The sequence below is a fragment of the Girardinichthys multiradiatus genome, chromosome 8 (assembly GCF_021462225.1).
Source record: "Girardinichthys multiradiatus isolate DD_20200921_A chromosome 8, DD_fGirMul_XY1, whole genome shotgun sequence".
Taxonomy (NCBI): Eukaryota; Metazoa; Chordata; class Actinopteri; order Cyprinodontiformes; family Goodeidae; genus Girardinichthys; species Girardinichthys multiradiatus.
Window position 1 is genome coordinate 7,304,060 of NC_061801.1, and position 20,693 is coordinate 7,324,752.

The window sequence follows — 20,693 nt, forward strand, 5'->3', positions numbered from 1 at the left end:
AGAAGAATATCCATCCCCTCTTTGCACTCATTGGACAAATGAAAAACTAAACAATTAGCTAAGGGTTCTAGCAGCGGAGGCCTGGCCATAATAGCCCATTTGGATGCCATCATCTTTTTCAAACAAAATTGAATAAAAGCTGATGGTCATCATCATAAAGTTGTTTCCCGAATTTAAACTGCATCTGTCGTGGGCTCTCTGAGGCAAGCCTTCAAGCTTTAAATTGTGTGTACCTTATTTTTATCTATGTGGGCAGAAAAAAAGACAACACCAACACTTTCAGAACAGGATTGTATTTATTTCCTAAGAAAGTATTGAAAGGGTCCAATGCAGTTGAATCCCAATGCATCAAAATCGGACAGCGGTCTAAAAAAAAAGTAAATCAAACAAATCTTTCATACAAATATACCCCGGACAGCAAGAAGGATTGACAGGAACTTCTCTTGTGGTAACAGTGTTGTACCTAAACGTTAATAACTACATCCTAAACATGATACGCTATCTAATTCATAATGAATGGCACTCTACTCCAGTACCCTTCACACTCAAACATTTCTCTGATTAGTTTGTGATTATCTTTCTACATTCAGTCTTAAGAAGCCGTTAAAACAACATTTTTACAACAGAATTTAAGTAGACAGCTGGAAACTATTTTCTCAGAAATGATGTTAGAAAAAGAAAATCACCTGAAATGTGTTGATATGTAATAACACCGAATTCAAGTCGCACAGACTACAAATACAAAGAGACAAATGGTGCTAATGTAACAAAGCTGAAGCAAAGCCACTCTAGTAAATACCCTGCATTCATTCCAATGATAATCAGCCTTATCTCAACCTGTTTTATTTCTCCTGGAAAGCTTTGCTGATCCGCGTCTGCATCAGACAGAGAGGCTGCAGCCATAGTGTGAGGCAGAGAGGCACAACATACATAACACTGGAGACTATGACAGGTTGAGGAATGCAGGAGCATTCTCAGGTTGTTAGGTTTGGATTTTTTCCAGGTCTAACCTTAATACATTTTAGTAATCCCAACCATCCTTTTCAGTTAGACTGAAAGGCATGAGGCATAAAATCCACAGTAGTCTTGTTCTGAGCAGAACTCATTCAGGTATTTTCATTGATTTACAAAGCCATCTAAAGGTTGAGGTCTCTGATTTCTTTGGCTTAATGGAGTTTCTACTAGTCTTTAGGCTAATTTGTCTTTGCTGAAGATTTGAACAATGTTTTTAATTGCTATTTCAATTAAAGCAATTACCTATGTTGGATATATATTTTTTAATCTTTATTGAAAGACCAAAACCGACCTACAACTAATAAAACATTTGGCACATACAAACCCAGCACGTGGAATTAGCACAGGTAAAAAACACAATAAAGTTATATAATAATGTTAGTACCTTAATTGAGACATTAAACTAGTTTAAAGAAAACCACACCTTTGATCCCAATACGCATGCACTGTTCAGAACGGGAGAGCTTCAAAGGTGACATGGATACTTTAAAGACGTGATAGGACTTGTTCCACAAAATCCTCTTCCTTTTGTCATGTTTGGACTCATGTTAAACATGTTTTTTAATGTCTAAGCATTAGGCATTATGACACAATGTGTTAGTGGCTTTACTTTTAAGCTTATCCTCGCAATGGCCTCGCATGTCTGTACAGAACAAGACCTGTAGAGGGTTCTCCACTTAACTTTCACAGTTAGACTCGGAAGGACTGAATACATTTCCCACTTTTTTTAATTTATACCATTCAATTATCTAAGATAAACCTGAAATAATCCAAACCCACTGGTTAAAACATTTCCTTTTTTGGAAAATGTTCTTATTTTTATTAGTATATTAAAATAATTAAACACACCTTATTCAGAGGGGTATTTCACATTTAGACATACGCTACGATGACTGAAAGACACTAGAAATACACGTTAGACCATCAACATACAATGAGTAATGGAATGAAAACTGGATGCTTACTTGTTGGCATGAGTGGAATATTTGACGTTTCACACAAAAAGGTACATTGAATGTTGAGAACTTAAGGACACGCCTCAATACGAATGACAAGGTGCTTTCAAGCTGATGACTTAGATACAAAATCATCCCCAAAAAACAAATGTATGAATGTTTAACCACAGCATTAAAGGTCCATCTGATTCACCTTTCTGTTGGTTCTCTGAGTGATCAGTGCAGGCTGCAGATTCAGAGTGCCCCCTGCTGGAGTTTAATGCTGGGGTAGTGTTGACCTGAGTCCCAACATGTATCTCAGCGCCTTCTCTTTGCTACAGGAAGGCAAACCCATCTCCTTTCACAGAGCTGTCTCTTTTCATCCAACAGTTGAATCAAAAATGTTACATAACATAAATTTGAATAATATGTTTTAATTTGTCAGTGTTACGCAAACTTTGAGCGTTTAAGCATGTTTTACTGCTTTTAAGCCACTAAAATTATGTTAATAAAGACGCCATAATGTGTATAAGAACATGTGTTACAGATTGCTTTCCCCTCACATCAGACGGTTCAGTCATGCAACTAAAAGAAACGCTGAGCTCTGACTGGACATTAGCTCCAGCAGCAGGGCACTAAAGATCTGATCTGCACTGATGCTTCATTATGCTTTGGACCTGTCCCCCACAGAACCCCTTTGGAGAAGACACTTGTCAAATACATAGTCTCAGTTCTTCACCTTCAGTGTGGTTGTTCTGATGGGCATGGCACATGCTTACTTAATATTCATGTAGTTAATTAATATTTGGCATTTGCTCAAAACTGATACTTTACATTCAAAACTAACTTTTAATCAAATTGATTTTGACAGAAATCACAAAAGAGGCCATTTTTGCATGAAAACAGTTGTTCACGACTAGAGAATGTCCACTCAAAAGGGTCTGTTTCTTATTTAGGGCTTAAAGCTCTGATCAGCCACTGACAGATTGGCCACATACATGACCCTTTTGTCTTGGTTCACAGATCAGTTGCATGGGAATATAAAATCACCTTACAAAAACACTGAATACTTTTCATCCTTTAAACCAGCTTTAAACAAACAGATGCTTCAGTCCACATCGACAAACACAACAGATGCATATACACATGTAACTTTGGAACCCAGATCCACACAGGAAAGAAACGCCAATGCAACAGTTTAGTGCAATCAACTAAACCTGGAAGAAACAAAAAATAAAAACAGAACGGTATATGATTTCTCTAGAATGATCTGCATTTTCAAATATTATCAGGAACACTTCACACCAACACCACACAAACATTTGTCTCATCTGAAAAATTAGAGTGCACCCAGATATTAAGACATCAGCACTAGTTAGCTAGAGTTGAGAGGCTGGAGACCAGTTAGTGAAAGAGATGTGGCTTTGACTTAAAACACATTAAATAAACAGTGTTCAGGAAATATTCTAACTGCATGAAGCGGAAAATGATTTTAAAAGGATTAAGAAATGACATCTATTTAGTGTTGTGTCTGCTGTACAGCTCAAAGTGCTGAAAATTCAAAAAAACTGCCATAAGCTAAGTCAAAAACTAGGGCGCAAAGTAACCACGTTAAACAGTCATTTTCCACCAAAGCGGTTCTAGTGCTAAACCAGGTCTTGGTGCTAAAGTTCTTTACTTGTTCTATAACAATACAATTAAGAATGACTTTGGTTCTTCCACATTCAGAGAGAGATAGATGCTCTCCATAAGTAAATTTAATAAATGTCTGATCCTCCATCTCTTGGATATCTGTTGAGGACCTCTGTCCTCTGAGGCAACTTATCTACACCAAACTACTTTCTACAACATGTCGAGACATGTTTGTTGCTCATTCAGGCTGCGAGAGAGCGAGAGAGAGAAAGACTGTCAGTAAATACTCAAAATGTTTTCTTCATTTTTATCCTCCTGAGCTGTCAGTGTCCGTCTGTCAGGGAGCATGCTGGATTTGGAAATGTTGGCAACTTTTTGGAAATCTCAGAGTAAGGAGGAAGGTAAGGATCAACATTCTCTAGAACACTAGTGCCCAAACTTTCTGCACCGAGGATCAAATATCACCATGTTGAAAGTACTTAGACGCCATGATTTCTTTTCCAATTACAAATACAAATTATATAGTGAATTCATTTCCTTTTTTGTGCTCAGGAATAAATAAATAAGCAATTTTTAAATGAAACAAGGCACAAAAAACAAATTATTGTATGTCTGAGAATGGGCATCAGACGTTTGCCTTAATAAAAAAAACGTGTACAGTTTCCTAACTTTTTGGATGGAAAGGTTTATATATTTTTTTTGGTCTATGAAGTGTTTTTGTCTATTCCCAGGAACAAAAACAAGAACCATCTTCAAAAACTCTTCAAGTTTAATATTTAGTTTTGCCCAAATCTGTTTTGGAGTAAAAAAAAAAAAAAAAATGCTAGATGTTTGTGACCCTACTTACTATGATATTAAAATAAAAGCAAAAAACATGGCTACTTAAAGAAAAATAGTATTTTTTGTACCTAAAATGTTCAATTTAAGAAGATCATTTAAAATCTACTCCTAAAAAATTACTAAAAATGTCCATCTGCCTCAGCTCCCTTTGCTGATGGGTCGAATCTGATGGGTCTGTCATTGCAATAAAACCGAAGCAGACCGATAGTAACATTGTGGACTTCAGTATTTTTTTCTTTATCACAGTCATAAAGTCATCGCGACATTCACTAACAATATCACATTTTGCGTGATCTTCTGATGTTGTGCCATCTGGTTGCTGTTGCTTCTGTTTTATTTAGGTTAAAAATGAAACCAACTCTGGAGTTTTATGAAGGCTTTCCTGTCGGACACAGGAAGCTCTTCTCCCAGTTTAGCACTAGAACCTGTTTGATGGAAAAACCCTGTTGTGACTTTAAAGCACTGGAACTGGACACCATCTCAGGTAATCAGTTGGCCAGTGGCAGGACACCACAAAAATACCGTAATAAAAGACAAAACTACAACAGGTACTTCCAGAGTATTGTGTGTAGGAAGACATAATTTGTAACCACCTGAATATCCCCCATTTACCCCCACAATGGCTTTGGAAAAACAGGCTCTTTCTGAGCCAGAGTTTAGTTGTCCTCTCTGTAGAAGTAACAAAGGAACAAAGAGCATGACCTGCAGCCTCTTTGGATACTAACTGTCAAACAAAAAACTACTATGGTATTGTTTCGCATTTATATTGACAGAAACATGAATTTCCAATGCAATTCTGACAATACAGTGCTCTAAATGTGACATACTGAAATTGATTTCCTCCTATTCTAATGTATTTAAGTGTATCGTGCAGTCCTCAGTTGCACTATTACCTCTTGTATCTCTTGTTCAGCCTGAATTTGATGGACTCCCTGACTTAAGTTTGCACCAAATCCAAGTGAAATTTCCACTCTGAACTACAGCAACATTTTCTTTCATAACTGAGCATCATCTTCAGAACTGATGAACGCCAAGGTGGGGTGCCGAAGCTGTTCTCTGGAACTTCAACAGTTTCAACATTTATTAAATCAAGGGTTCACTTACTTTTCCTGCCAACACTGACATTTTCTGTTGTTATGTAGCATGAAATATTAAAACAAAGTGTCTTTCTTTCTAATAAAAACGTTCAGCACACTTTTAGAACCAATTAACGCAGAAAACTAAATAATCCAAAGGTACACATACCTTCTCTTCTCTTCTCACTCCATATTTATATTTATACAGACATACATGAATAAAATAATGACTAAGATCACATAAAGGAATGGCGATGGACATGTAAAGTATGAGCAGTGGATCTACATAAATAAAAATCCCTCTTTCTCCAGTCTGGTCCGGTAACTACGATCCAGCCCGGTGGGATTTATCAGTAAAAACTACCAACAAGATGGTTTAAATGTTTTCTGTGCTACCCATGAGCCTCCTCTTCTGTCGAGCTCTCCTGGGCTCTGCTGCTACCTGTGGAAACCGACCAATGAGAGGAGAGCTGGGGTGAGGTATGAGGTAAACACACAATGAAAGCCTTCACACAGGAAGGGGTGTTTAAGGTGCGGAGGGTTTGGAGGAGAAACTATTAGAGTGACAGAAGACAAAGACAGCAGAGGAAATGAAGGTGGACATTAGCTTTTAGAGCCATCTAATCTGTCGGTTTCTGGTGCACCTAAGGTGATGTCACATGTCCACTGGGTGGACATATCAGAGGTCATCAGCTTTATTTCTTTTCTGCTCTGCAGGGATGAGAAGAGATTTCTTAATGAAAGGAGTTTACTTATTTGCCTCTCACATGTTTGAAGCACTGGAGGAGAGGAAGATTCCTTCTGCCAGGAGTGAGGAGAAAATGTCTCCCCTACTTTAGCATTCAGAGGTCTAAAGTAGAACTGCATGAAACACCTGGTGTTCTGTGGTTGTTAACGTATCCCTGCTGTGCTTTCAATGTCCGTCTGACACGACGCGTTTGATGAACATCAAAATACTTGGAAGTTTTTGATAGCGAGGTAACTGAAGATGGCGTCAGGGGTCATTTTATTTTACTGCTACCACCATGCTGTTCATTGAAAGCAGAAACTATTTATTCCAACCAACGGGCTGGTTTAAGAAGCCGCAGAAAAAGGAGGACTAGGTGTCGAAGCAGAAGCATAGAACCACACTGCCTAGAATGTGCCTCAAAGATGGTCCTAAAGAGCTAAAAAAGGATCATGGCGATATTCTACACTTCATTCCCCTGAACCTTGAAATAAAACATTTGCAATAAATAACACATACAATATTTAACATGCAACAGAAAGAAAACTGGCCTGAATTTTCCTTTAAACATGCTGAACCTCCAATATGGACACCAGAGAAACAGTTCAGCAGCATCTGGGGCCTTTTTGAACAAGGTCTTACTGTCACATCTTTGTTTTGTGGAAAAAAAGGCTGAATAGAAAGGATGAGAATATCTACTGTAGCTACAGCAGGACGGAAAAGTGAAGTATTTTAAAGAAAAAGCAAAAACAAAGTAAACACACATTTAACCTTCATCCATCCTCAAACATCCTGACATGATTTGAGGAAAAAAAAAGTTCATTGGGAGGGATATTGTGAGCAGGTCAATGTGTCAGCCTGAAGCAGGGCATTTTTAATGTGTAAGTAGGTGGACTAGGCTAGGTTGGATTTACCTCATGCACAAAACCCTCTAATAGTAGTTCTGAATGGTATCAAAGAATGAAAAGTTTACAGGAAACTCTGAGCGGGCCAGACGAGGCACGCAAGGAGGGAAAAGAAAGAGAAAGAGAAAATTAATTCAGTTCAGCTGAAGGAAAACAGGAAAGCATATTCCTAAAAAGAACAAAAGAAAACATTACAAAAGCATCAGAAAGAGGACAAAAAAAAGTTTGCAGGTCTGACATGGCAGCAGACCTGGCAGGTCAGACAGCGTTTCGAGCATAGCTACCTGGTGTGGTGTTTCTGTCATTCAGCAGCTTCGTCTGACTGTTGGGCAGGATCTTGATCTCTGGAGGATCTGGACTCTGGCCCGCTCGTGACGCCATGAGAGCGTTCAGATACTGCAGACGAGTCACCTGCAACCCAACCACAAAAACAGCAGATTGATAAACGTCATGGACGTACTGCCTTGAGCCTTGTCTACCCAGCTCATCTCAACTCAATGTAAAAAATGGATAAACGCAAAAGATTTAAAAACATGTTAAGAGCAAAAATTCTAAATGCATCAATGTGCTGCACGTGCTCGAACACCTCCACCTTTCACACCTTTCTTGTATAAAGTGCTCATTTTTATATATTTTAGAGCTGCACAATATTGCAATGGTCAGCATGATTCTAATGTGTTGTATCATATAATCATATAACTTCAAAGTATATATTTAAAGGACTGTTTGTTTTGCTCAAGATAGTTTTGCTTTAGTAAAATTAAAAATAAAGCTGAATCAATCTTGTTCACGATTGAGGGAAAAATGGAGCGGGAAATCGATAGACTGATTGGTGCTACGTCAGCAGTGATGCGGGTGCTGTACCGGTCTGTCGTGGTGAAGAGAGAGCTGAGTCAAAAAGCGAATCCCTCGATTTACCGGTCAATCTATGTTCCTACCCTCATCTATGATCATGAGCTTTGGGTCATGACCGAAAAAACGAGACCATGGATACAAGCGGCCGAAATGAGTTTCCTCTGCAGGGTGTCTGGGCTCTCCCTTAGAGATTGGGTGGGTCATCCGGGAGGGGCTCGGAGTAGAACCGCTGCTTCTCCACGTCGAGGGGAGCGTTGAGGTGGCTCGGGCATCTGGTTAGGATGCCTCCTGGTGCCCAGAACACCCTGGTGAGGTGTTCTGGGCACGTCCAACCGGGAGGAGGCCCAGAGGAAGACCCACGACACGCTGGAGAGCCTATGTTTCTCAGCTGGCCTGGGAACGCCTTGGGATTCCCCCGAACGAGCTGGCCCAAGTGGCTGGGAGAAGGAAGTCTGGTTCTCTCTGCGTAGTCTGCTGCCCCCGCGACCCAACCCCAGATAAGCGGAAGACGATGGATGAATGGATGGATCTTGCAGCTGTAAGTGAAATAATGTTACTTTAAGAACCTTTGCCTGATGTCACCAGAGACATCCATTAACCCTCAGCCTCCTGCACTGTGAGGTCATCCAGCAGTGAGCCTGCAGAGTCTTTTTTCACCCTCCTTTTTGCGCCGACTATAGAATCTGTGGCCCCTCACCTCCCGGTCCTCCAGTGTCTTCTTACGCATGTATACAGGAAGGAGGAGTCCGTGTGATTGCATGGGCGGGCCAAAGGCAAAACTTTATAAGGTAGTACATATTATATTTGTTTTTCTTTCCATAAAAATGACACAGCCTCTGGGTATTTCAGACTTCTGGCCCACAATCACAAATCAGGCTGTATGTGGCAGCTTGTTTTTACTGTTAAACTGAGCTCATTCTCCAACTTGCCTGTACTGAAGGAAAGGAAAGGCTTTGTTTGGTCCGTCTGAGGAGATCAACCTCATTTAGACAAATCTAACTGCTAACTCCCACTTTAACTGCAGGCTATTTAAACTCCACTTCACAGTGCAGGATTTTAACCAGCACCTATCATTGTAAACACTTTGTAACTCTGAGTGTTAGTTCTCTGCTAAATTTAGGTTGATTTCTGTATCATAGAATTGCCCACATGTAAAAATAAATAGCATATTACTGTTTATTCATGCAGTCATAGCTATGATAACAGAACAGATGACTAAGAACATTTCCCACTGTAGTGACAAGATGCCCTAAATAGAGAAGACACGGTGCTGAACATGAGGGGAGGTACCTTCTTCCTGTCCAGCTGAGGGAAATAGTGCCCAAATACGGACATGACAGTGAAACAGGTGACATTCCCGTTGGAAGTCACAAGCAAAGACTAAAAACTCTGTAACATTTTAGATGATTTTAGTTTTAATGTTTAGGGTTTGTCTACTGTGTTGCTTAGGGGCAGTAGTTTGGGTTAGGGATAAAATATTTGATGGGTATTTCCAGAAGGAGGCTGGCAGGTAGACAGGTAGAGAAAGTAGGAAGTGAAGGGTTCAATGAAATGGTGAAGAGCACTAGACATTGAATCAAGAGAGATCACCCCAAGAGAGACGGAGGATGTGGTGAAACAAGGAAACTCTGAGCAACAAACGAAATTAAATATTCAAGATCACCTAATGGTAAGAACAAATCAAAGACGGACACAAAAAATAAAATCAGTCAACTTTGGTTTTACTAGCTAAAAGTAAATTACCATTTTTATTCGATGTGGCCTCTTTTAAACCTTCAAGCATCTGCTCGTTTAAAGGGCTCTGCATGTCCCTGATAATGTGCATCATCTTAACAGCAGTTCAACAGCGTGAGCCAGAAAGCTTTTTAGAAGACTGGTGGTTCTGCTTGTCATGGAGCGGTCCTTTTTGCCTGATAGCAGTAGTTCAAGAAGTCCATGGATACTCTTTTTGCTCCCCTCACTATCCACTTTATGGCTCCGTTGACCTCTATAATGCAGCTGGAGCACCATGGTGAATAAGGACCAAAGGGATGATAGCAAAAAGAAGAGCAAAAAAGCAAGCAACCCCAAAACAAAGTATGGAAAAGAGAAAGAGCCAAATAAAAAGTAAAAGTGTGAAACATACAGCAAAAGGAAAGGGTAAAAGAGAAGAAAATAAAAGAAAGTGTGAAAGAAATTAGGAAATAAAGAGAAAACAAGAAAGAAAATCAAAAGCTAAAACGTAAGGAATAAGAAAAATTAAGAATAAAGGAGAATCTAATTAAAGCACAAAGAAATTAAAGAAGGTGAAAGGTAAACCGAGTAAAAGAAAGAGTCATAAGAAAGAAATGCAAAGAATGTTCAAATTAATAGCAAAACATGAGAAAGAAAAGTCCTAGAAAGAAAGAAAACTCAAGGAATGAAAGCGAAATAGTGAAAGATTGAAAGAAAAAGTAATTAAAGCACAAAGAATGAAAGAAGAATAGAAAATAATAACCATTGTGTTTTCAAGCAGCAGTGAACACTTTTAACTTCACTTATGTTTACAGAAGGAGGGCAGGTGTCCCAGCAGGGGTCCCAGCAGGGGTCCCAGCGGACACACCCACTCATGCATCATCCACTCACCCTTATGAGCTGAAGGTCAGTGAGAGCTCGCACTGTGTAGTCGGGACAGTAGCTGGATGGGCTGGTGGCGTCTGCTGACTCAAAGGGATCCCTGGGAGAGTGCCGCTGGGTCGACACAGGAGACTGGTGAACTGCAGTCACACAAAAATACACACAAACACACACAGTGCGAAACTGCATGAATGTCATTCACCAAACAGCAGGGGTCCAGAGCTGAAATCTGTACTTCAAGCTCTGCCACAAATCAACCCATCTGCTGAAGAAGAAGCCTCATATACATATATTGTTGCTCTTTGCCTTAAGCGCCCGGTGCTTTGCCTTTGTAACACACTTTGTTTGGTGTAAGATATCACGTCTTTTCAAGTTAAAGGCTGGAAGTCAAAATAAAGTCATGATTCATTTGTGTGAAAGTCCAATTCAAGTCAAAATTCTTTTATAAAATCATCGAAAGTCATTAAATTTGTGACTCGAAGTCGCATGACTCGAGTTAACACCTCTGGTTATTAATAATACTTATTTTTATTTGTTCTTACAGTTGTATTCAAACAGATCACATCATAAAAACTGCAATGTTAATATCAAATGATTAATTACTAAATTACTAAAAACTTTCATTTTAGAAAAACACTCAGTTAACATATTTTGCCCATATTGCCCAAATCTACCCATAAAAGCTCCTTTATTTGTCAGGATAATCATATAGAAGACATTTAACCAAGAACAAAATAAAGAGAGAATAATTTTTGTAATGGCTTAAAGCAGGAATTTTTCCACCTGGAATTTTCACATATTTAAAACATCAATTAATAAAAAAAACAAATAAATAATTAGTAAACTTAATCTAAATCTAAAGAGGTCTGTCTCTCGTCAGTGAGCAGAGCGCATCAATGACTGATTCTTCCTGGTGCCTTTTTAACAAATATGATGCCGCATTTCTCCAAGCATTGAAGACATTGACAACACACAGATTTTATAAAAGGGCCGCCAGGGAAATGAGACAGACATCCCTTGAGATGTGAGGCATGAAGATGGAGTTTGGCATCTCACCTGAAGAGGGCAGCGTCAGAGCAGAAACACCGTAGTAAGTGAAGGCCCCGTTCTCAAACTTCAGGCCCTCTTTGCCAATTTCCACCTCTACACGGCCCTGGCAAACAAACAGGAATAATTTAATAAAAGCCCAGGTGTAACGCTCTGAACATTACAGGATATTGATGTGGTTTTATTACATTCTCATTGTGCTATTGAAATATGACATTTCCAGAGGAACCCAGCCTGTTTTTTGTTTAATTTTGCACTGGATCCTCCGATATGAGACAAGGGAACATGAAAGTTAATGATTTTATTTCCTTATTTTACAATAGATCAGCAGTCACTGTAAAGGGTCAACATTGAACATTGACGATGTCAACATTCTGAAAGTGAAACTGCTTTTATGCTGTGAATGTACAACACAAAGCTCAGCAGGCAGTTTGTGAGAGGTAAGATGTAATGTTGTGGGTAAAGATCTGTGATGCCAGAGAGGAAGAACACTTCCTTTAACTCAGCGGCTGAATAAAATGACGTAGCTCCTAGGTTTCCCGAAGGTCCACTTCTGATTTGTTGAGCTGGCCTGGTAGACGGGTAGAAATGAGTAAGTGTTTGCCTTGCCCCCCCCCTCTCTATCTCTGATGGAAAATAGTGTTATATTTTAGATTAACCATTCCTGGATAAATAGAGGGTGTAGTTTGCAAGGAGAGTTACTCTTTTGGATAATTTCAGTCTTTGTTTGCAGCAGAGTTAAAACTGCCTCATTTCAAAGTCTGGTTTGTTTGTCAGACTTGAATATTTCCTTCAGTTTAACCAAACCATGAAAAAACCTGATGCTGATTGGTCGGAACTGTCATTTGTTTCAGGCCTATAGAATTAGCCCCGCCTGCATGCAGTCGTGACCCAACGGCCTCCCTGAGCGGGCGCTTCGTACCTGCAGCAGGAGGATGAAGTAGTCCACCGGGTGGTTGCGGGTGTACAGGTAGTGACTCGGGCTCAGCCGGTTGTTGATGTCAAAGTGCACCTCCTGGTTGACGCTGGGGTGGCGGAGCAGGTGGAACAGCACCTTCTCAGACACTCGAGCTGGGCTGAAGTGCTCCACCTCTGTAGGTGGAAATAGAACTTCAGTGTCTTTATCACAGCATTATTTTCAAGATTGTTCACAAGCCAATCGTGCACCTGCAGAAATGATCTCCCTGCGGCATCAGCAGATTGCTTTTTATTGCTGTTTTAACCAATTTTCAGAACCTGTGCTGCATTCATTACTACAGGTCCTTCTCAAAATATTAGCATATTGTGATAAAGTTCATTATTTTCCATAATGTCATGATGAAAATTTAACATTCATATATTTTAGATTCATTGCACACTAACTGAAATATTTCAGGTCTTTTATTGTCTTAATACGGATGATTTTGGCATACAGCTCATGAAAACCCAAAATTCCTATCTCACAAAATTAGCATATCATTAAAAGGGTCTCTAAACGAGCTATGAACCTAATCATCTGAATCAACGAGTTAACTCTAAACACCTGCAAAAGATTCCTGAGGCCTTTAAAACTCCCAGCCTGGTTCATCACTCAAAACCCCAATCATGGGTAAGACTGCCGACCTGACTGCTGTCCAGAAGGCCACTATTGGCACCCTCAAGCAAGAGGGTAAGACACAGAAAGAAATTTCTGAACGAATAGGCTGTTCCCAGAGTGCTGTATCAAGGCACCTCAGTGGGAAGTCTGTGGGAAGGAAAAAGTGTGGCAGAAAACGCTGCACAACGAGAAGAGGTGACCGGACCCTGAGGAAGATTGTGGAGAAGGGCCGATTCCAGACCTTGGGGGACCTGCGAAAGCAGTGGACTGAGTCTGGAGTAGAAACATCCAGAGCCACCGTGCACAGGCGTGTGCAGGAAATGGGCTACAGGTGCCGCATTCCCCAGGTCAAGCCACTTTTGAACCAGAAACAGCGGCAGAAGCGCCTGACCTGGGCTACAGAGAAGCAGAACTGGACTGTTGCTCAGTGGTCCAAAGTACTTTTTTCGGATGAAAGCAAATTCTGCATGTCATTCGGAAATCAAGGTGCCAGAGTCTGGAGGAAGACTGGGGAGAAGGAAATGCCAAAATGCCAGAAGTCCAGTGTCAAGTACCCACAGTCAGTGATGGTCTGGGGTGCCGTGTCAGCTGCTGGTGTTGGTCCAGTTAACTCTAAACACCTGCAAAAGATTCCTGAGGCCTTTAAAACTCCCAGCCTGGTTCATCACTCAAAACCCCAATCATGGGTAAGACCACAGTGTTGGTCCACTGTGTTTTATCAAGGGCAGGGTCAATGCAGCTAGCTATCAGGAGATTTTGGAGCACTTCATGCTTCCATCTGCTGAAAAGCTTTATGGAGATGAAGATTTCATTTTTCAGCACGACCTGGCACCTGCTCACAGTGCCAAAACCACTGGTAAATGGTTTACTGACCATGGTATCACTGTGCTCAATTGGCCTGCCAACTCTCCTGACCTGAACCCCATAGAGAATCTGTGGGATATTGTGAAGAGAACGTTGAGAGACTCAAGACCCAACACTCTGGATGAGCTAAAGGCTGCTATCGAAGCATCCTGGGCCTCCATAAGACCTCAGCTGTGCCACAGGCTGATTGCCTCCATGCCACGCCGCATTGAAGCAGTAATTTCTGCCAAAGGATTCCCGACCAAGTATTGAGTGCATAACTGTACATGATTATTTGAAGGTTGACATTTTTTGTATTAAAAACACTTTTCTTTTATTGGTCGGATGAAATATGCTAATTTTGTGAGATAGGAATTTTGGGTTTTCATGAGCTGTATGCCAAAATCATCCGTATTAAGACAATAAAAGACCTGAAATATTTCAGTTAGTGTGCAATGAATCTAAAATATATGAATGTTAAATTTTCATCATGACATTATGGAAAATAATGAACTTTATCACAATATGCTAATATTTTGAGAAGGACCTGTATAGTCAGAGAAGACACTGATTAATAGAGGATATTAACTAAAGACAAAAGTCTTTCTCCCTAAACATTTCTAAGTAAAGGAAAAACGTCTCAGCCTCCAGTGCATCAGGTTTCTGCGTCTATCCATCACACAGAACTTGCCCTTTCCATTCCAGTGTAAATATAAGGAACACAAGCATGCATTATGTTACTGTTGTTATTTTCATGATCCAAGTCAGCTGTTTAGAAATTGTGTTCATCTTCCAGAAGCTCCAACCAGCAGACAAGGGAGAACTTTCTTTGCAGAAGATTTATTTTTTTCACAAATTGGATCTGAAACGTGGGATTTTGTACAATGACCTCTTTGAGCATGAACTAACCAAAAATAACTATCCCTTTTTCCTAAAATAAATTACTACAGATCAAAAGAATTGATTTTACTAACAATAAAAGAAGACGTTTCTTTTAAACATAAGATGTCTTCAGAAAGAAATGCAGATTTCCTTTGATCATTTCAGACTCATTAAGACTGCTCCACAATCTCGAGAACCATCATGACTGTTTCAATGCAACCAGATCAAAAGACAGCCTGACAGATACATTTTAGATTTAAACAGCATATGCAGAATGTGCAGATGTGTGCCCTTACCACAGCTGGGAGTCTTGTTCCACCACACCAAACTCAAGGTGGAACATACCTGAGAACATTTGGCTGGCCAACATGGCCAACCCGGCTTCAAATTCCTTGATGGCCAATCAAAGCAGATGCATAACAACCAAACTTCAACCTCAACGATGCCTTTAAGCTCCTTCATATACACCCAGAACCCAAATATCCATCCACCAACATAATGAGCCACCATTCTGCAATGGTGGTTTTTTTTATGTTGTTGTGCATCTTAGTTTGGTGTGAAGCACTCCTTATTTAGTCTTTTTTGCAACATCTCAGTGTTCATTCTTATTTTTTCCTTATGCCTCATGGATCATTTTAAATGTTTTGAATTGCATGGATCTACACAACCATGATAAACATTTATCTCTGACTGCCATGTGTGTGTATAGTAAAAGTCTAAACCAGAAAGCCTGGTTTATAACCCATCTATAAACCTTGCCTTAGAACCAAAACGTTTCGGAATAAATTGTTTTTTTTTCCATTTGGCACACACCTCTGGACAGGAAGCGGTGTGTAGCCAGCAGGAGCTGTGGTGACGTGCGGATCTTTGCTTCTCCCTCTGGAGGCTTGAAAAGGGAAAACTCTTCGTGGGAGCCGCGAGGCTCCAGAGGGATCTCCAGAGGTGCCATTGGACGCTTCACCTTCCTGTCCACTGTAGGAGGAGACCAGACACAGGTTTTAACAAAGAAGCAAGAAGCTACAGCAGGAAACGTGCTCTCAGACACTCACAGTAGCCGTCAGACTCGTCCAGGATCTCAGACTTGATGACCTCCTCGATGACGTCCTCCAAGGTGACCAACCCCAGCACCTCGTAGAAAGGATCTCCCTCCCCCTCGTTGTTCACCTTTTGGACGATGGCCATGTGAGAGTTGCCTATGTGAACATCAATCACAGACTGTCCTTCATCCAAGGCACAGGTCACTAATGAAATGTGTTACTTGATAATTCTGGATCTTAACCTGTGATGCATGAGGAAAACGTCAGATGCAATACACACACAATGTCCGCCAATTTATTGGCATCCCTAAAGATGCCTTCTAAAGACCTTGGAATCTTGCTGAAGTGCATAACATCTTGAGGTCTTTAAAACACCAGGACAATTTTTTTAAGTTGACGCTTTCTCTAAGTACAGTGAAAAGGGGTCATCATATCTATATTATTGAAAACAACTGTTTCTGTGGGTATTAACCTTGGTATGTTTCATTAATTAGTTACTAAACTGCTGCCTCCTTACTTCATGAAATATTTGTCCTACATTTTCCAACCACGCTTCAACGCATGAATTAAATCCGTGTGTTTAGGTTTATGAAGAAAGTCCTACATTTTAATCTTTTACATCACCTAACAGTAGTTATTCATTCTATGTGTTTTAATATATTTTAACCTTCATTTTTCATGTTTTTTTTTTAGATATGGAAGATGTGTTATTTTCCCTCGTGAGCTTTTATCCAGGCCCCTACAGGATTAAGGTACTCTGGTACTCGCAGAGCTTTCTTACAAAGTATGAACACAACTAAAAGCTAAAGAGTTACAGTATGCACCTGTGTGTAAAACTTTTTTATCCAGACTTTTTAACACTTCCAATAGAGCCATTCCTCTATAAGCTAAAAATGATATCTGCAATAGTTAGGATTTCTCATCACTAGAAAAGCACCCTATCATCACAAAATAAAACTAATTTTCTTAATTTAGCAGATTTGTTCCAACACAACTGCAGAGACTTTTTTTTCCAAGCGGTGACCAATCAGAAACCTGCAGAAGGCTCTTGGTGTTTCAGACCTGCTCCGTCAGCTGCAGGGAGAAGCAGCAGCACTGACTGAGTCAGCACTGAGCTCCCTGCACATGCTCAGTGCTGTCCTTATACTGCATCAGAAAGCTGCTGGGAAATGCTCGTACTGTTAAAGTCTTTATCCCTCATGGATCTGAAGTCATTTTCTAGTTTTTTTTATTTTATTTTTTCCAATTATGGCTGTGTTTATTCAAATACCATACAATTTATGTGTTTTTGTGGTTAATTCCTTATCGTTTTGCTTTTTTTTTCTTCAAGTCTTTCATTTGCATTTAAAACTAAATAAAGCCTCTTTGGCATTTTTGTACCACCGCCTCCCTTTTTTTAAGACATCCAATTTGATGTCTATTTTGATTTATTTTTTTCATCCTACTGAGCTGAAATCCCATCAAACATTGCTGATTTTGCTGTTTCCCATTAGATAAAGATATTTTCTCATGAACCATTAATATGGGATATATTATATAGACATTTTTCATAGAAAAAATCCTTTTGTTGATGTTTTACTGACTTTGAACAAAAAATAAAAACTGACCTCAATCTACAGTAAGTTGCTGCTAATTGTGGATTCCCCCCAGGCTCAGATAATAGCCCCCACCTAAAAAACATATTTGTGTGTATGGGACATAATTTTTGTTAAATATACTTTTTGTGCTTTTTCTAAAAAAAAAGAAATAAATACTGGCATCTAAGAGGTTAAAGTAGAATAAAAGTTTGACTTTTTGTTATATATGCAAAGGACTGAACTTAATATTTGTATTCATAAAAAGAAATTGGAAAAATATATTAAAATATAATATTACTATGGAAACATGGGTAAATTTCTTTACTTACAACTTTCCACATAATATCTAAATTGATCTGAATCAACATTAATGGCAATTGTTAAACAGGCTGTGAAGATCCCCTCTAAAAATTTCATTCACTCATATGGGATGAGAGAAACAAACAAAATGCTTTTTTCATAACAAAAAAAGAGACATGTATTGCTAAAACCAGTGATTTGAACAGGAAGGCCCTTTAATGGTAATTTAGATGTATACGATTAGAGGAATAGCAGCAAACAAAAAGCTGAGACAATAGCAGGATCTTAGCGCACCTTTCTTGAACTCCTCCAGCATGGCGTCCAGCTTGGTGTCGTTGAAGACGAAGTGCAGCGGGTGGTTGTAGAACTTGGTGATGGTCGTCATAGGGGTGCAGTCCTCTGGGTCTACCAGTGCCAAATCCTTCACGTAAAGGATTTCCACAATGTTAGACCTGACAGAAACCAAACAACATGTAGATCAGTGGGATCCAACACGACGCAACCCACCATGTCCTCAAACAGATCGATGGCGTTCATTCTAAAAAGTTCAAACATTGACCCGTGTCTTTTGTCTGGCAAAGTGCAAACCTTCAGCTTCAGTTTGTGGTTTTGAGCATCATGAGGATGGCTCACCTTTACTTCAGATTTCAATCTGTGGTAACTGATAACACATATAGCATGACAATATCGACCCTGAGTGACAGAAAATCAGCTGGGACATTTAAAACGTCCAGCTGAACGAGTCATTTTAATTACAGATGAAGTGATTTCACGATGACTGGCCTAAATGTTGGCCGGCGGGAGAGAAACTATATATTACATATTTTTCCAATCAGTCAACACAGTGTACCTAAGCTCTACCAGGTTACCCTGACAACAGTGTCTGGACAGCTCACAGCGATAACTCTCACAGTTAGGGATCTATTTATGCTACTCTACAGACAATATCTGTTTATATATATATATATATATACACAGCTCAAAAAAACAAAGGGAACACTTAAACAACACAATATAACTCAGAGTAAATCAAACATTTGTGAAATCAAACTGACCACTTAGGAAGCAACACTGATTGACAATCAATTTCACTGCTGTTGTGCAAATAGAATAGACAACAGGGGGAAATCTTTGGCGATTAGCAAGACACTCAATAAAGGAGAGGTTCTGCAGGTGGAGACCACAGACCACTTCTCAGTATCTATGCTTTCTGACTGATGTTTTGGTCACGTTTGAATGTTGGTGGTGCTTTCACACTCGTGGTAGCATGAGACGGACTCTACAACCCACACAAGTGGCTCAGGTAGTGCAGCTCATCCAGGATGGCACATCAATGTGAGCTGTGGCAAGAAGGTTTGCTGTGTCTGTCAGCGTAGTGTCCAGAGCCTGGAGGCGCTACCAGGAGACAGGCCAGTACACCAGGAGACGTGGAGGAGGCCGTAGGAGGACAACAACCCAGCAGCAGGACCGCTACCTCCACCTTTATGCAAGGAGGAACAGGAGGAGCACTGCCAGAGCCCTGCAAGATGACCTCCAGCAGGCCACAAATGTGCATGTGTCTGCACAAACAGTTAGAAACCGACTCCATGAGGATGGTATGAGGGCCCGACGTCCACAAATGGGGGTTGTGCTCACAGCCCAACACCATGCAGGACGCTTGGCATCTTCTTGGCAAATTCACCACTGGCGCCTTGTGCTCCTCACAGATGAAAGCAGGTTCACACTGAGCACATGTGACAGACGTGACAGAGTCTGGAGACACCGTGGAGAGCGATCTGCTGCCTGCAACATCCTTCAGCATGACCAGTTTGGCAGTGGGTCAGTAATGGTGTGAGGTGGCATTTCTTTGGAGGGACGCATGGCCCTCCATGTGCTCGCCAGAGGTAGCCTGACTGCCATTAGGTACCGAGATGAGATCCTCAGACCCCTTGTGAGACCATATTCTGGTGCAGTTGGCCCTGGCTTCCTCCTAACGCAGGACAATGCTAGACCTCATGTGGCTGGAGTGTGTCAGCAGTTCCTGCAAGATGAAGACATTGAAGCTATGGACTGGCCCGCCCGTTCCCCAGACCTGAATCCGATTGAGTACATCTGGGACATCATGTCTCGCTCTATCCACCAACGTCACGTTGCACCACAGACTGTCCAGGAGTTGGAGGATACTTTAGTCCAGGTCTGGGAGGAGATCCCTCAGGAGACCATCCACCGTCTCATCAGGAGCATGCCCAGGTGTTGTAGGGAGGTCATACAGGAACGTGGAGGTCACACACAATACTGAGCCTCATTGTGACTTGTTTTAAGGACATTACATCAAAGTTGGATCAGCCTGTAGTGTTTTTCCACTTTAATTTTGTGTGTGACTCCAAATCCAGGCCTCCATTGGTTAATAAATTTGATTTCCATTGATGATTTTGTTGTCAGCACATTCAACTTTGTACAGAACAAAGTATTCAATGAGAATATTTCATTCATTCAGATCTAGGATGTGTTATTTGAGTGTTCCCTTTATTTTTGTGAGCAGTGTACAGGGGTTGGACAATGAAACTGAAACACCTGGTTTTAGACCACAATAATTTATTAGTATGGTGTAGGGCTTCCTTTTGCGGCCAATACAGTGTCAATTCGTCTTGGGAATGACATATACAAGTCCTGCACAGTGGTCAGAGGGATTTTAAGCCATTCTTCTTGCAGGATAGTGGACAGGTCACTACGTGATACTGGTGGAGGAAAACGTTTCCTGACTCGCTCCTCCAAAACACCCCAAAGTGGCTCAATAATATTTAGATCTGGTGACTGTGCAGGCCATGGGAGATGTTCAACTTCACTTTCATGTTCATCAAACCAATATTTCA

General features: G+C 40.5%; 1 protein-coding gene across 1 annotated transcript in view; it reads right to left on the reverse strand.

Annotated features, from left to right (window-relative positions):
• Window positions 1-277: 277 nt before the first annotated feature.
• The window catches only part of LOC124872476 (metal transporter CNNM3), a 28,907-nt gene continuing 8,491 nt past the window's right edge, over window positions 278-20,693 (reverse strand). The window contains exons 4-11 of the mRNA XM_047372539.1: window positions 18,136-18,293; window positions 15,977-16,120; window positions 15,741-15,899; window positions 12,549-12,718; window positions 11,636-11,732; window positions 10,589-10,719; window positions 7,414-7,540; window positions 278-5,939 (exon numbers count right to left, since the gene is read on the reverse strand). Coding sequence (XP_047228495.1) covers window positions 5,890-5,939; window positions 7,414-7,540; window positions 10,589-10,719; window positions 11,636-11,732; window positions 12,549-12,718; window positions 15,741-15,899; window positions 15,977-16,120; window positions 18,136-18,293 — 1,036 coding nt within the window. The 3' untranslated portion in view covers window positions 278-5,889. The remainder of the gene's footprint in view (window positions 5,940-7,413; window positions 7,541-10,588; window positions 10,720-11,635; window positions 11,733-12,548; window positions 12,719-15,740; window positions 15,900-15,976; window positions 16,121-18,135; window positions 18,294-20,693) is intronic.